Below are 17,842 nucleotides of genomic sequence, written 5' to 3'. Positions count from 1 at the left end.
ATGGTATGTGAGAAAACTTAAAGGTAGCAAGAAAATCAAATCTATGGAATTATTATAGTACTGAAGTTTTATATATACATATATATGCATGCACACATATGCATATAAAATACTTCAGTATTTGAATATAAATTTCCTGCAAAGTAATATAGTGATATTTGCTATTCAAAAGTGTCAAAGAATCTAAGAGTAATAAAGTACACAGGCTGTTCTAGCATACAAGAGTCTGAGGTAGGAAGATTGTGAGACAGTTCCAGACTAGCCAAGACTACAGAGCAAGGCCGTATCTTAAAAACAGAACAAAAACTTCAAAGGACAACAAATACTCTTTTCTTATTCTGAAACCTGTAATAAGAAAAAATATCTAAGAGTTTCATTCCACAAATTATCCCCTACAGTGTATTACTGAATCAGAATGAATTTAATCAAAGGACTACCTCAAGATCCATACATAGCCATGTAGCATAGGAACACTGAATATCTTGCTAGCTAGGTTCCTAGTGTCCCTGAGCTTCAGACTAAATTGCCCAGTATTCCTCCCCATGTGATGCACAAAGTACTTACATCAGAATAATCTGGAGTATGTGCTTTAAAATTTTTTGATCCCTAATCAAGATCTATTGAATCAATCTCTGAGATTGGGGCCAAGAAATCAGCATTTTAGTAAGCTCCCAAATGGTTATTATTTACATAAGCATAAGAACCACTGATCTATCTAAGTCAAATAGAATAATTTTATTGGAATTTTACCAGCATTTAACTATAAATATTCTCTTTAAATTTGTGGAATTTCCCATAAAAACCTGTGGTGATAGACATAAAAACCTATGGTGATAGAAATAAGTCAAATTGGTTTTAAAAATGTTGCCTGTATGTTTTATAGTCCCTCAAATTAACAATTCTGAAAATCATATATCCAAAGCTATCACACAGAAACCTATAAAACTACTGTTTTATAGACCAACACTGGTCAATAGTGATCATTTATAACCATGAAAACACAAATGCATTTCATTTCTTTGGGGAACAAGTTAAAAGCAGATGTGGATGCAAGCAAACTAGGCATCCACACGAAGTAGACAGTCACAGCAAATACTTACAAAACACTCATCACCACGATAAGAGCAGCATCACAGCTTTCCATAGCCTTTCTCTTTCCTGAAGGTCACAAGAAAAAAAGCTGCATTAGATTGCAGACTGTGAACAGTGGGAGAACATTAACAACTGTTTGAAAAGAACTTGGAAAATAGTATTTATAAGGACAAAGTGATTTAGGGTGAATTCTCTGCACCTCTATTTTAATTCCCAATACCCTAGGTAAAATATGAAACAAATCTACAATGGGATAACCTATAGAAATTCTTCAAGTTTGAGGTATGTTACAAATTAATTTATTCTAACATTAAATAAGTCAATATATAATGCATGATATATTGCTAAGTACTATCTCTGCAAAAAGCAGATGCACTGAGTTGATATACAGTATTTCTCTCCTTTAAGAAAAAAATCACCTTCACCAATCACTGTGGCCTAAATCTTTAAATAAATTTAAAAGCCATTGATCTTAAATAGTGGATAAACATAGTTATGCAAAGACACAGGTCTAATGGGGATTTGAGAACGAGGCAGGTAAGAGGGTCTGACAGCTTTATGGCTCTGACGGGGAGGGGATAGCAGCAAAATGTCTTCAGAATTGGAAGTGGGAATACTAAAAGTCAAGTTCCATCTTTGCAGTTTGCCTAGGCTGGTCCTGACAGTACCTGAGAGCAGTACACTCAGAGACAGAAATCAAACATCTGTGGAAGCTAAGCAGAAAACAAATGAGTAAGCTGCCCAGAAGGTCGGAGGGTGGTGATTGTGTTGGGAACAGTAGCCAGCTGGGGGACACAGACAGTCTGCACAGAAAACTACAAGCAGGCTCCAACCAAGTGCTCTCATGAAGTGATTTGGTACAGGGCAATAAGACCTGAGTTTTTATTTAAAATGTCCAAATTTTATATGCTGTGTAGGTGAAATAAAAATCCTCTATTGGCCATATGCCTGCCATGTCCCAACTGTTCCTTTAGGTTTGATAGTAGTTATCCTTAAGGAACTCAGAGTATGCTAGACATCAAAAAGAGAAGAAAGGCAGACTTCCTAAATGACATACCTCATAAACAAGAGGCCCCTTATGCTTCCTATAGGCTAAAATCCTTTATCTGTTTACCAGTGACAGCTACCTGTACTTTCCCCTTTGGCCTCTAAGCCCGTATCTCCAGAAGAACACTGAGAAGAAAGCTTGGGAACTGCTTCTGCTGTTCGGTTCAATGTCCGCCTTCTCCTTCGTAGGCCACTAACTTTTCCAGGGTCGTCAATGGAGTGATTTAACACAGATTCTTCCATTAACAAATCTGATTCTAAGAAGGAAAGTGAAAAACAAAAGGATAAGAAGGAGAGCTTTCTTATCTGTAAGATGTGTGTGTGTGTGTGTGTGTTTGTGTGCACGCTTCTTCATTTAAGCCTTGATAATCTTCTTTAACCATTCCTTAGGTTCTTACAGACTAGGTTCCAACTTTACTCTTAATGAAAAGCTTTAGAGACTACAATGACCCTATAATGAGGTTTCATTATTCTAGGAAGAATGTATATTAATAAATGATGGATCATCAGTGGAAACTTGCTAGGTGCCATATTAAATATTCATGTAATGGCTTCTGTTATGGAAACAACAGCCCCACCCACTTATATGGGATCATTAGAAAGATTTCCAAGGTAGGTTCTGGTACTTTTCAACCTCAAAGGAAAGAGGAGCATATAAAAGTTCTAAGAGTTTGCAAACAAAGGAAGCATTCTACAAACAACCTAAAAACCTCATTTTTGTCTTTTACTTTGACCTTTTTCCCTCACCCAATTTTTTATTAGAAACTCATTATCCAGCCAAACTAATTTTTGAGTTTCATTTTCTCTGTTGATGATGAGAAGTTTAATAATGAAACAGCCAAAGGGAAAAGAGCCAGGAAAGTAAATAATCGACAAAGTAAATGATAAACCTTAAGTTACCCAGAGCTGACTGACCTCCAGCTTTTCCTTCAGTAAAATTAATTATGTTCACATATATTTTTCCCTTATGTATATATTAAGAAATATCCAAACAGAACAGCTGTATTGCTTCCCAGTCATTTCCAGTACCCTCCTCTACTAAATTCATCTGTGTACATACATAGCACCATTGCCAAGTGGGCCTACATAAGCCCAGGAAAGCTGCAGCCAAGAAGGCAGGTGGGACCCTGAGGCTCTCCAGATGTGAGAGAGGCCAAGTGTGTGTCTATGACCCAGTTATATAATCCCTCACTGTGGTCAATCCCCTGGCACCTTACAGAGGCAAGAAGGATGACAGTGTTCAACTTTATGATCACTTAATCACAGTATCTTTTGAGTTTCTCTGTAGTAAAGTGGAAAAAACTGGTTATACTGAGTGGAAAAATAATCCTACCTATACTTCCCATGTTATGAATATGAAATGAGTTAACATTGTAATGTGCATAAAAATTTATTATATGACTAGCATAGATTAAGCATTATACAAGTGTTAGGTCAATTAAAATAGAAAATTTGAAATCTTACTATTGGTAAAGTAAGTAAAGCAAACAAAACTACTTCAGTGAGAATCTTTCCAACAACATCTTCTAGCCCTGCTTCATATCTTAGTGAAAAAAACCAACCTGCTGTTTAATAAATGCTATCCTTTTGGGGTTTTTTGTTTGTTTTTTGAGACAGGGTCTTATACTGTGGTAGGGCTTGGAACTTGTTACATAAAGCAGGCTGGCCTGGATCTCACAGAGATCTGCCTGTCTCTGCCTCCTAAGTGCTGAGATTAAAGGCGTGTGCCACTACACCAGGCTTCATAAATGCTAACGAGATAAAAACAGATACATAAACTTTTACAAACTGGGGCTAGAGAGATGGCTTAGTGATTAAGAACACTGGCTATTCTCACAGAGGACTGGGGTTCAATTCTCAGCATTCTCATGAAAGCTAACAACCTTCTATAACTAGTTCCAGGGGATCTGAGGCCCTTTTCTGGCCTCCTCAGGCACTACACAGCATGGGTGCACTTACATACCTGCAGGTAAAACACTCATACACATAAAATTAATTGATTAATTAAAAAAATTTACAAACCAAGCTGTTTGAAATAGTTCTCCAATGAACTCCAGGTATTCTTCTCAATTAAAGATTTGATAAGGCCCCATGGTTGTTTTCTGTATTTCAAATCCGTGGACACTCTAATAGGATAAGAAGGTTGTAAGAATATTTAGACACCATGTATGGTGGTGCACACCCTTAATCCCGGTACTTGGGAGACAGAGGCAGGTAGATCTCTGTGAGATAAAGGCCAGCCTACATACTGAGTTCTAGGTCAGCTGGGGCTGTCCAACCCCCCACCCCCACCCCCAAGATATGATTTAAAGACAGGAGTTAGATATCAGAAGAGATAGGGACATTCAGGGTTGGTATGGTCATTGACTACGCTAGCTATCTGAATATTGCAATGAAATATAAGAAATCTGTGGAAAGTCAAAAGAATTAAAAGTCATTACTGTAATAGAATAATATTTGTTCATTGATAGTGACTTCATTAAACTATTGTGAGCTGCTAATAATTTCATCACATTTTCATAAAGCCTCCAAATAAATGCTAAGTTTTCTAATACCTACAGAAGCAGGGTGAGAATCTCTAGTGATTATACAATGGTTGAAATTAACTCTATTAATTAGGACCAAGCAAAGCATATGATGATCCATCACTCTTTAATGCCAGCATTTTTTACTTTGGACTGCAGCAGAGTCTCTTCCTGCTTACCATGTGCTCCCCTAGAACACTCAGACCCTGTGGCGTTTAGACAGGGTCATGTGCCTAGTTCTGGCCAATGGGCTAGCAGCACAGTTCTACAGCTTTCTCTTCTTGGGGCAACTGAGGGAGGCTTGTTCTAGACTCTGTAACTTCAGGATGTCAAAGTTTTCATGACCTTCAGTCTTAAGTGAGGAGTCCCATCCCTCTCCTGACCAGTATTGGATGTGTGATTAAAGCAAGAAATAAAGGTTTGTTGTTTTTGTTTAAGAATTCAAGGCTGATATGTTACCAGAGCACAATCTAGCCTACTTTGACTAACACACTCACCTTAGCCTGCATTTCTGTTTTGTAGATCGGATAATACAGTATCTGTTCAAGGTATAGAAGTAGTTGTGGTAGGGGACATCATGTGTCAGTACTTCTGAATCTACTAAATAAAATTGTGCTTCCTGGCTTTCTTTATACAGTATCTGCCAAAACAGGATAAAAATGCTCACATGTATGCTTTTAATATTTTTATGCTTCCCAGAAATTTAGAACATAGACTAAGATTCCTTCTCAGAAATTACAAGATTACATAAAAAACCTTGTGCCCAGCGAGAAGAGCCTCTACATCAGCTGTGTTGTCAATGGATTGAGAAGGGACTTCAGAAGTAAATTTACTGCTTCTCTGTCATTTCATTATACAATTAACTTTTTCTTCCAGGCATAAGAAGGGGAAATGTATAATCTTCCTTCTGTGTTATTGGTTGTAAAAAGTTTTAATTTTATTTATTTATTTTTTATTTTATGTGTATGGGTATATTGCCTGAATGTAGGGAAGTGCACCTGTATTGTGCAATACCTGCGGAGGTCAGAAGAGGCTGTCAGATCCCTTGGGACTGGAGTTATGGACAGTGGTTAGCTGCCATGTGGGTGCTGGGATTCGAACCTGGGTCTTCTGCAAGAACAACCAGTGTTCTTAACCACTGAGCTATCTCTCCAGCCCCCATGGTTGTAAAAAGTTTTAAATTAAAATTTCAATTGACAAACTGAAGAATCAATTGACTAACACAAGGGCCCCGACTCCTACATTCACTGAAGTTTAACAAAACTAGCCTTCATCAAAAAAAGCAAAGAAATGGGTGAGACAAAAGACTGCTTTCCCTAAACAGAACTTAAGAGGATCTGCCTGCTAAACTGTCTTCATCTTGACCACTTCCACCTTCCTCAAAGGAGGATGGGACAGCCTCCAAGTTCATCAAAGATTCTGTGCCAAAATACTGATGTTTTTCTTGTATGCTTGACAACCTTTCAAAATTTTGTTAAAGACATAGAATCACATTTTTTTTAAAGAATGATGGACAGCATATCTGAGCATACCTCCCTTAGGTGTTTCAGCTATTTGTAGTCTATTTCAGATAGAATATGTTGGCCAAGTACACCCTCCACTCTAAGACAGTGCCACACAGGTCATGAGGAGAGTATCAATAGCTAGTGTTTAGTTTTGTCACAGCAGCCAACTATTTCCTTGGCCTTCATCATTGACCCTAGCCCGTAAATTATATTTTAGAAGTGCTCATTTTAAAATCTTCTATTATGGAAAACTGTAGACACACACAAGAGTAGAAATGTGTATAGTGAACCCTCATGACCTCAACCACCTTCAACAATGTTAACTACTGTCCAGTCTTCTTTTGTCTGAACTGTATCTCCATCTTCCAGCCTCCCTTCAACTTGGTAGATTAGTTTTAAAAGAAATCTGAGGCATCAACATCATTTTATACATGAATATTTCAGTTTACACACACGCACGCGCGCGCACACACACACACACACACACGTATTGGTCTTTTTGAGACAGGGTCTCCTTGTAGCCCCAGTTGCCCTGGAACTCCCTTTGTAGACCAGGCTGGTCTTGAACTCACAAAAATCTGCCTGCCTCTGCTTCCTGAGTGCTGGGGTAAAAGGCATGGGCCACCAGGCCTGGCATCCGTTTACATCTTTATAAATTCTTCAGTACCAATCTTTTAAAAAATAAATATATCAGTCTTTTAAAAATAAATATCATGTTCTTTATAACTACAGGCTAGGGGATGTAGCTCATATAATGCTTGCCTGGCATGCATGAGACCCTATATCTAATCTCCAGAACAACAAAAAGAAATTACAATTCCACTGTTAAAAATAACATCAAGGCCAGGCATGATGGTACACACCTTTAATCCCAACACTCAGGAGGCAGAGGCAGGCTGATCTCTGTGAGTTCAAGCAAGCCTGGTCTACATAGTGAGTTACAGACCAGCTGGGGCTATAGGGAGACCCTGTTTCAAAAAAAGGCCAAAAAAAAAAAAAAGTAAAAAAGTAAAAAACAAGTAACATTAAGAATTCCTCAAATTTCATAAATACTTTTGAACAGGTGGTATTGGTTTATATGCCTTGTAGGTATATTTTAACCTATAACAATTCCTTACCCCTTGTCAGGTATCTGGTGAAACTCTCTTGTAAGTTGCTAACTATGACAGGCATCTTCTCTCTCAGCACAAGCATGACTCTTTTGGAGCACTGACAGAATCAACATACCTGCTTTTCAGTGGCAGCAGTGCATTTTCCAGTCAGTGGATTATTAAGTACTATCGTATAGGTCACAGTCCTCAGCTGATCACCTCCAGATTCTACTGTCCAAGGGGTAGACACGACATCTAACCAGAGAAAACATGAAAACTTTAAGTTGGATCAAAGGTATAGTTCCAGAATTATTTCCAGAATTATTTCTGACCAGTCCAAACCCCTTATCACTACATATATTTAACACCACTGAAAGGGGGGATTAAATATTAGACACTCTTCTACGTGACACATACCAGGGCTTCATAAACTATTTTTCATTTATAAACCCTTTTTTTTGGGGGGGGGGTTGTTTTTGAGACAGGGTCTCACTGTGTAGCCTTGACTGTCCTCGATCTCCCAGAGATCCTCCTGCCTTTGCCTCTGGAGAGCTGGAATTAAGGATGTGCGCCACCACACTGGTCTTGGATAGCAATCTTATTTTAATCCATTATCATTAAAGCAAGGCTTGAAGAGAAAGCCATTTTTGCTGAACTTCTTTTACACAAGTAGGCCTAGGGATTTAGGAAAGGATGTTAAAGCTGCCCTTTGCACATCTCTCCAAATATCTTAAAACTAAATTTTAGAACATCATACACCATAGAATCTCCCATTCAGAATGTGCCATAAAAACAATTTAGGGGCTGGAGAGAATGGCTCAGTGGTTTGAATCCCAGCACCCACATGGTAGCTAACAACTGTCCATAGCTCCAGCTCCAAGGGATCTGACAGCCTCTTCTGTCCTCCGCAGGCATTGCACAACAGGGATGCACTTACCTACATGCAGGCAATGCACACATACACATAAAAATAAAAAAATTTAAAGAATTTTTTAATTTATTTAGGTGTACATGGGAAAAGATATACCATTTAAATCTCAAAATATTTTTTTCAGAAGATTACTTTGGTCGTATGTCAGCCTGTTCCAAGAAAATGATAATGATATAATCTATTGTTAATCAAAAACAGGATCAAAAGTTATCGCTGAATCCTGCCATTAAAATTTCATACTATTAAATAAATCAACAATCAAAAAGGATTTTTAAAAAAACCCTCACCTACTTTTCCATGCATGTTACACTTGGAATTTTACCAGCAATACCAGTAAGGCTTACTGAATATCATTTACCAGACAGAGCATCCTCAGACTAGCATCATATTGGAATGATCAATCTTCAATAGCTAAGCAAAGTTCTTTAGCATATTAAAAAAATCTAGAATGAGATTGTAAGAAAATGGCAACAGAAGACAAAAGGATACATTGCCTTTTTTTTATGTATTAAGCTAATGTAATAAAAGGACAGGAACTGAAGCCAGGGCATGGTAGCACTCACCTTTAATCCCAGCACTTGGGAGGCAGAGGCAAGCAGATCTCTGTGAGTTCAAGGCCAGACTGGTCTACATAGTGAGTTCCAGGCCAGCTGGGGCTGTAGGGAGACTGTATTAGTCACTTTTCTGTTGCTGTGATAAAACACTGACTAAGGCAATTTATAGAAGGAAGAGTTTATTTGAGATTATGGTTCCAGGGGAATTACATTCTGTTGTGGTGGGGAGGCATGGTGGCTGGAGGTGGCTGGAGCAGGAGCAGCAGAAGTTAAGTTCTCACATCTTCAAGCAGGCACAGGAAGCATGAAAGCGACTCCAGATCCAGCAAGGCTTAAGAACTCTCTAAGCCCACCCCCAGTGATGTGCTTCCTCCAGGGTAGCCACACCACCTAAGACCTCCCAAAACAGCACCACCAACTGGGGACAAAATGTCCAAATACTTGGAGCCTATGGGAGGCATTTTCATTCAAACCACCACAGAGACCCTGTCTCAAAAAGACCAAAGGAGGGGAAAAAAAAAAAGGACAGAAATTGCAAAACAAACACTTTAAAATGCTTTAATAGAGGCTGGAGAGATGGCTCGGTGGTTAAGAACACTGGCTGCTCTTGCAGAGGACCCAGATTCAATTCCCAGCACACACACACAGTGGTTAATAACCATCTGTAACTCCAGTTCCAAGGGATCCAATACCCTCTTCAGACCTCCACGGACAACATGAATGTACTTACACTCATGCAAAGTATTTGTGCACAAAAAATAAAAATAATAAACAAAACATTTTTTAAATTAGAAAATAACAAGTGTTGCTGAGTCTGTGGAAAAACCTGGAACCTCCATGCATTGCTATAGGACTGTACAATGGTGCAATTGTAGAAAATAGTATTGGCTATTCCTCAAACAGGTAAACATGAAGTTATGCAAAAATTATACTTCTGGTACTAATATATACTGAAAAGGAATAAAAGCAGGGACTTGAACAGATATTTGCTTGGTAATGACCACAGCAGCAGTTTTTATAGTAGCTAAAAGGTATAAATAAGCTAAATGCCATCAGTGGATAAGTGAATAAACAGAAGATAGTATTACATAATGCACATAATGGAATATAATTCTGCCTTTAAAAGGCATGGAATTTTGCTACATGTCATTGCAGGGAGACCCTGTCTCAAAAAGATAAAAAAAATTTTTTTTAGTGAAAGGAAGAAATATAACTTTGATTACCAAGTAGCAGATTCTAAGAAAAACAATATGGTTTTCAGTCATGACCAGATTATCTTTTGGAGAAAAGATTCTAATTCTATGTCCAGCCTGTAATGTGCCTGAAACTGTTCAGACTTGGAATGAGCCAGAAGCCTTTGCTTCCCAGAGCTATTTATAACACCAAATAGTAGATATAATCTTCCACCTGGAAGCCAGATAGATATCAGACAACAAACCAGTTGTGTTACAAAAAGCAAACCTCACTGTGTACCAGTTTGGAATAACCTATAGTTCTTCCTGGCTATAAAAATGGCAGGGCCATATCAGCAGGCATTTCTGAGAAATTCAGGGAGAACAGTATATCTAGCTCTTCTGAAATGTCAAGTCCTCTAGATAGAAGTGAGCAGCAAAGTGCAATTAGTTTCAGAAGAGATATAATAAGCTAAATATAAACCACTGAATAGAGGATGGCTTATAGCTCTTAGATATTTAGATAGTCCCAGTTTTTTAAAATGGAAAAACAGAACAATGATTTACTTTCTTATTGAGACAGGGTCTTCTGTAGACCCAGCTGGCATGGAACTTACTATATAGACCAGGCTAGCCTCCATCTCAGAGAAACCCTCCTGCTTCTGCTTCCAGAGTACTGGGATTAAAAGCATACACCACCACACCCAGCAGGAAAATGATTTTTTAAAGTCATGAAACTCATGATTTAATGACAAGATTCAGTACTGCTCTACTATGACTAATAAGAATAAATTCATTTCTGTCTTGGAATCTCTATCATTTACTTCATCTATATACAATTACCTATGCTTACATAAAAGTTGCAGGTAAAGTACTGACATCTAATGGTTAAGAAAATCCTTACAGAACTTTTCCTTACTATGTCAAATGGCTTACTTTGCATAAATTTATGCTGCTAGTCTGTACTAATTTTATATAGTCATCTCCCAAAGCTAATAAAGTATCTATAAACATTTGCTATAAATCATTTTGGGGATCTTTTTAAGACAGGGTCTCCTTGTAGCCCAAGTAGATGAGGCTGGCCTTGAACTCACAGAGATCCGCCTGCCTCTACCTCCCAAGTGCTGGGATTAAAGGCATGCGCCACCATGCCCAGATTGCTATAAATCATTTTTAAACTTACTATAAGTTTACTGAAATTATTTAACAAGAAAAATAAAGTAAATGATCAGTGAAATTCTTCTTAGGAATATGACCAGCTTCCTACAAAAAAAAAAACTTAAAATTCTTTTCAGAAAAGTATACTTAGGGTACTATGATCGTAAGTGCATAGCTCTGGACACATGGGTACCACCATACAGACTAAGATTTAAGAACTTCTTATCCTCAGTCAACCTTCTGGCTGGGCGTGGTGGTGCATGCCTTTAATCCCAGCACTTGGGAGGCAGAGGAAGGTGGATCTCTGAGTTCAAGGCCAGCCTGATCTACATAGTGAGTTCCTGGCCAGCCAGGGTTTACAGGGAGACCCTGCCTCAAAAAAGAACAAAACAAAACAAAACAAAACACCATCTGTCCTTTCACACTGTCTTTCACTCTGTCTATATAAATAAATTACGCTGTGTATACTTTTTGTATTTGGCTTCTTTTGCTTAAGATTGTGTCTGTGAGGTTTACTCATTTTATGTGTGAGTGTGTCTGTGAGGTTTTACTCTTTTATGGAAACGAATCATTTGTTTATTCTATTACTGATGGGTATTTGGGGCAGTGATGCTGCCTAAGCATCAGTGTCTTCCAGAGTGCACAGGTGCCCATTTCTGATGGGTGAATACCTCACAGTGGAAGTACCGAGTCCAAGAATCCATAGCTTTAGTAGATATGCCAGGCCATTTGGAGAAGTGGCTGTTTCAGTTTACACTCCACAAGTATCCAGTTGTTCCACAATAGAACCTTTCTGTACTGGGTTCAACTCAACTGAACAGTTACATTAATGAATATTTGTTTTTTTAAAGAATCTAAATCTAACTTTAAGTGCATTTGACTAATCAAACAATTATATTCTTTACATGTGGATTTAACCAAACATTTAAATACCAATTTAAAAATCACCATCATAAAATCAAAATATGTCTAATTTTCCACCAGACAACATAAATCAGTTTCAACCCTCTAAGTACACCTTCCCAAATTTGTTATTAGGTAAGAACAGAGAACCAACCTATTATATTTCTAGAATCAGCAAATCTCTGCATAAAGCGTGAACTAGTGAAGAGTAATTCAAACATTCTCTCTGCGCTGATATGAAAAACACGGTTGATATAAAGTCTTCCTTGAAGATCCTTCTCCGGAATATTTTCTACAAAAACAAAACACAGACCGAACAGAAAGAAATTAAGAAAAGGTAATTTCAAGATGTTGGGAAAGGTTTAATGTGATTGCCATGATTAGCATATTCTAGAACATTATTAAAAACTACAAATTGTAATTATAACTACATATAATTAAACATATACAAATATATTTAACTAAATAAGATCACTACTTTAATTATTCAAGCCCCAAATGCATAAATATTTCATTGAAAAACATCAGGAGCTACAGAGATGGCTCAGTAGTTAAGAGCACTGGCTGCTCTTGCAGAGGACCTGGGTTCAATTCCCTGCACCCACATGATGGCTAATAACTGTCCATAAACTAATTCCAGGAGACCTGATGCCCTCTTCTGAACTCTGTGGGCATTGCACAACATGGATGCATGTACATACATGCAGACAATACACTCATATGCATAAAACAAAAATAATATATAAACTATTTTTAAAAGAACATCATATTCCTATAAATCACTCAAAAGAATATTTGATACATGATAAAAACAATAGACTATATCTACCACAGTCATTATCAAGTCATAGCTCTGAACGTTCATATATTCAGTAAATATGAAGTCAATGGAGGTTATATTTGCTGTACACTCTAGCTCATTAGCCTGAATGATCGACCTGACTTACTACTGACACTCCCAAAACAGGGGTTACTATATTCACAACCTAACCTCAATACCCTATATTAAAACAGGACAAGACTCCTTGAAAACTATTCTTCAAAGCTAAATAAAGTCCAATGGAACAGTTATTTCTTTTCCTGGGAACTAGTTAACTATCTGCTCAAAATTACTGTTGGAAATAAAGTAATACCCTGCTCACTTCACCTGTTATTCCTTGGAAATGTGAAAACAGCCCCGGTTTACTTGGTATATCTTTGTATCAGGCATGGTGCTAATCACCTACAACAGTGACTCAGACTTACTGCAGTCCTCTGACAGAAGTGATATTATCGTTATCTTCCATGTGTAGATAAGGAAACTAGGGCATAGAGAGCACTCAGGACTCCAAGGTTAGAGTCCTTGTGACTGTAGTGACTGATCTGGAATTTGAATCCATCCCAGCTCCAGAGCACACAAGAAAGTACCCTCCATTTTACATTGCCAGAAAGAGTTTAACTGAGAAGACCATCAAAAAGAGAAAAGAGAAAGGAAAAAGAGGTCTGCTATTAATAATGGAAACGGTAGGAATCAATCCAGCATGAAGTTTTAATGGCTTTTTTTTTTTGAGTCAGGGCCCCCATAATGTAGCCCTAGCTGGCCTGGAACTATTATGTAGCCCAAAGTGGCCTGGAACTTATAGAAATCTCCCCTGCTTCTGCCTCCAGAGTGCTGGGATTAAAGGTATGCCCAGTCTGAAATTTTAGTGGTTTAAGGACAGTGATCAGTTATTATATCAAGACTTATGCTCCATCAGTACATAAAAACTATGATGAAAGCTCCCAAACTTTGGAAGTCAAGCTCCAAGAGGCATCTCTTTAAAGTTCTAAGAATTATCTATAAAGCATTTATTGATATTAATCTACGGAAAACAGTCTGGTTTTTAAAAAGGGCAATGTTCCGCAAATCAGAAAAACTTCTAGTTCTGGCTTCACCTCCAGCTGTTGCTCACTCCCTCGTTATTGATTTGTGTGCAAAGAACTTAAGGATACCATGTACATATTGATTTACCTTCCTGTTACAAAAATACTGTATATATAAGAAAATGATTCACTGAAATTTCATATAGCAGCTCCTTTGGTATAGAAATTCACCACGGAAATGAGGCAATTTGCTGAGGGTCTGTAAGGTAGATAAAAATAACTCCAATATTCACAAAGAAAGCAAGCAAATGCAGGTAATTCAATAGAATTTCTTCTCTAAGCCCTTCTATACAAAGATCCAACCCAAAATTCTATACTTTATTGGTGATGATGATGATGATGTCTCCTTAGTCTGCTCCAATCTCAGATATCTTCTTATAATTTTTGTTTGTTTGTTATGACCTTGACCCTTGAAGAGTATTTTATAGAATGTCCTTCAATTTAGGTTTGCCTGATGTTTTTTAATGAGGAGACTAGAATAATGGATTTTTGGAAAGACTATCATAAAGGTAAAATGCCCTTATCAGACTCAGGAAGTACAGGATATTACTTGATTTATGATGTTAACCTTGACCACTTGGTTCAAATAGTGTCTGGCAGATTTCTCCCCAGTAAAGTTATTGTTTTTTTCTTTCAATACTCTATTCATGGGAAATAAGCCATAATTCAGCCCATACTCAAGGGAGAAGTACTCAGCTCCACCTCTTGGGAGGAGTGCCGACAGTACCATTTGGAACTCTGGAAGTGAGTTTTCTTCCCCATTTATGCACCTATTTGATTATTTATCTGAATGGACTCTTGTAACAATTTCATTCTTTATGCTGTAATCTAATACTATCACATTTACTTTGTTTCTCAAATTATTTAATTATTTGGCTTGAACACCAGGAGCTCTTCTAGACTGACCCAATACTTTTTAAAATGCCCCCCTTTTTTCCCTTTTCTCTATATATTAGCAAATAATAACCTTCAAAGTAAGAGGTTGCATTATCATATTTTCGCACAAGCAAGAAAGGTATCCTGATCACATTTACTTCCTCTATTACCTTTCTTATCCCTTTCTTCACCTCCCATTCCCTAATAGTCTTCCACCTTCCACCTTCATGTCCTTCTTTTATATTTTTTCGAAGATTCTGCATAACAGAGGAAAGTGCAATACTTGTCTTTTTGAGACTAGCTTATTTCATTTAACATGATGATCTCCACTCCCGTCCATTTTCTGCAAAGAACACAGCTTCATTCTTTGTAAGGATGAGTAAAATTCCATTGTTCATATACCATATTTTTTTTATTATTAATTCAGCCATTGGTGGGTTCCTAGGTTGATTCCATAGCTTGGCTATTGTCAATAGTGCAGTGATAAAAAATGGGTAAACAGGGATCCTTATAGCAGCCTGACACTTATTTGAGGGGTATATAGCTCAGAGGTGATCATTCACACTCCAACCAACACTGTGTAAGAGTTCCTTTTCCCTCCACATCCCTACCAATATTTATTGGTTTTTATTTTCTTGATGATAGACATTCTAATGGAGTGAGATGGTATCTCAATGTAGTTATTTTTGTTTGGCTGATTTGGGTTTGATTTTGAGGATTCTTTGTTTGTTTGTTTGTTTGTTTTGAGACAGGATCTCATATAGCCCAGGCTGGACTTGAACTTCCTATGTGACTAAGGATTATGGTGAACTCCTGATGCTCCTGCCTCTGATGCCCTAGTGCTGGGACTATAGTCCTGTTCTATGCAGTGCTGGGAATCAAAACTGGAGCTTCATGAATAGTTGAGGTAAGCACTCTTAACAATCGAGTTATATCCTCCAAACCCTTGATGTAGTTTTGACTTGTATTTCCTGATAGCTAAGGATGCTGAAGATTGTCACATGTATTTATTGTCCATTTGCACTTTTTTTTTGAGAAAAGTGTTTTTCGGTTCATTTGTCCATTTATTAATTGAATTACTTGCTCCTTGGTTGTTTGATTTTTAATATATTGTGGATATTAATCCCTGTTGGATATGAATAGCTGGCAAAGATTTCCTCCCATTCTGCAGGATGTCTCATCACTTTATTGATTGTTTCTTTGGCTCTGCAGAAGCTTTTAAATTTAATGTGATGCGCCCGAGGCTCATCCGATACTTTCTCTACATCAGTCCTAGAAGCAGCTATTTCTTTAAGGTGCCCTGGAATTATAACTTTTCCCAAATCTAAGCCTCTTATTCGTATGAAAAAATAAAAATATATTCATATACATATGATACAGTATTTTCATATTTCTCTTAAGCCTCATTATTAAGAGATTCTGAATTATGACTAACAAAATTACAATTTACTTTATCACTATCAGAAATTACAGTAATATATTTTGCATGAAAAACTGTTCAAGGAAATAAGTAAATGAAATAAATTAGCTCTACCTTGGATTACTCATTTACAAAACTCATGACATTTCAATTCTATCCAAATAAGAGTATCACTAATACTGCTTGTGGTGGTTTGAATGAAAATGTCCCCCATAGGCTCCAAGTATTTGGATATTTTGTCCCCAGATGATGGTGCTGTTTTGAGAGGTTTTAGAAGGTGTGACTATCCTGGAGGAAGCACGTCACTGGGGGTGGGCTTAGAGAGTTCTTAAGCCTTGCCAGATCTCCAGTCCTCTCTTGCTTCCTGTGCCTGCATGGTGACGTGAGAGACTAGCTTCTGCTGCTCCTGCTCCAGCCACCATGCCTCCCTGCCATGACGGACTGTAATTCCCCTGGAACCATAACCTCAAATAAACTCTTCCTTCTATAAATTGCTTGGGTCAGTGTTTCTATCACAGCAACAGAAAAGGGACTAATACACTGCTATAACAGATTATGCTGGCAGATGGTATTTTTAAATGAAGAAAGGATATTGTTCAACTCAGAAGCAGGTTACTACTGTCAATAAAGAAGTATTACTTCAAAAATATCAGCTTGAAGGTGGCCAGTGGAGAGAATGTCAAGTGCGGCGGATGGATGGGGGAAAAGAGAATGACATGAAGCCGAAAAAGGCATGATGCCAGTTTTTGAAGGTACATAAAAATGTACTACACAGGTATGGAGTTTGTGTGTGTGGTGCACATGTGTTGTATGTATGCGGAGGCCAGAGGGTGAGGCTGGGTGACCTCCTCAATTGTTCCTCCACCTTAGTTTTTGAGATAGCATTTCTCAATGAACCTGGAACTCACCAATCAGCTAGATTGCTGGCCAGCAAGCCCAAGGATCCTCCTCTCTTGCCTCCCCAGCACTGGAATTAAAATTGCGCACTGCTGTGCCTAGCTTTTTACATGGGTGTTGGGAATCCAAACTCAGGTCCTTGTGCTTGCATAGCAAGCACTTTAATGACTTGGGTCATCTCCCCAGTACCCAGTTGTATAGAGTTTAAAGTTTAATTTGACAACTCAGGACACACAATTTACTGTGTCCTTTCTCCTTCCTTCTTTCCTCCCCTCCTTCCTTCCTTCCTTCATTCCTTCCTCCCTTCTACAAGGTCTCACTATGTAGCCCAAGCTGTCCTCCATCTCTTTATCCTCCTGCCTCGGCATCCCAAATGCTGGAAACTAAGTGCCACCAAGCCCAGTAATATCCTAGTTTCTAAAAACTGGTGGCCTACTGTTTTTGTGTGTTCTTTAGAAGTGAAAGACCAAGTTAGTCTCAGTGTGTTGTCCAAAAACCTAAGTCAGGCAACTGTCAGAGCTACCTGGTTTAATAGCATAAGCTGCTTCATTGGTAAGGTAGCCTAATTCATGGCTTTTGCCAGAGATCCACTTCTCCTCAGCTTTATTAATGAATAAGCATTATCTATTATCCCATTCCCACTGCTTTGTTTAGCTTTTTTTTTTTTTTTTTTTTTTTTTTTTTTTTTTTTTTTTTTTTTTGAAAAAAGGGCCCTTTTTTTTTTTTTCTTTTTTTTTTTTTTTTTTTTGTGTGGGTTGTTGGGTGGTGT

The 17,842-nt window shown here is 37.8% G+C and overlaps 1 protein-coding gene across 3 annotated transcripts in view; it reads right to left on the bottom strand.

Moving 5' to 3' along the window:
* The window catches only part of Gramd1c (GRAM domain containing 1C), a 101,482-nt gene that overhangs the window by 10,604 nt on the left and 73,036 nt on the right, over positions 1 to 17,842 (bottom strand). For all 3 annotated transcript variants that reach the window (XM_008842853.3, XM_029568237.1, XM_029568236.1), the window contains 6 exons: positions 12,133 to 12,270; positions 7,397 to 7,515; positions 5,162 to 5,304; positions 4,162 to 4,265; positions 2,220 to 2,396; positions 1,101 to 1,158 (listed from right to left, as the gene is read on the bottom strand). In XM_008842853.3, the coding sequence (XP_008841075.1) occupies positions 1,101 to 1,158; positions 2,220 to 2,396; positions 4,162 to 4,265; positions 5,162 to 5,304; positions 7,397 to 7,515; positions 12,133 to 12,270 (739 nt within the window). The remainder of the gene's footprint in view (positions 1 to 1,100; positions 1,159 to 2,219; positions 2,397 to 4,161; positions 4,266 to 5,161; positions 5,305 to 7,396; positions 7,516 to 12,132; positions 12,271 to 17,842) is intronic.

Source organism: Nannospalax galili, unplaced genomic scaffold, assembly GCF_000622305.1.
Source record: "Nannospalax galili isolate Female #2095 unplaced genomic scaffold, S.galili_v1.0 scaffold18, whole genome shotgun sequence".
NCBI classification, from domain to species: domain Eukaryota; kingdom Metazoa; phylum Chordata; class Mammalia; order Rodentia; family Spalacidae; genus Nannospalax; species Nannospalax galili.
The sequence above is the reverse complement of the archived record's forward strand: the minus strand, read 5'-3'. Positions and strand labels throughout refer to the sequence as shown.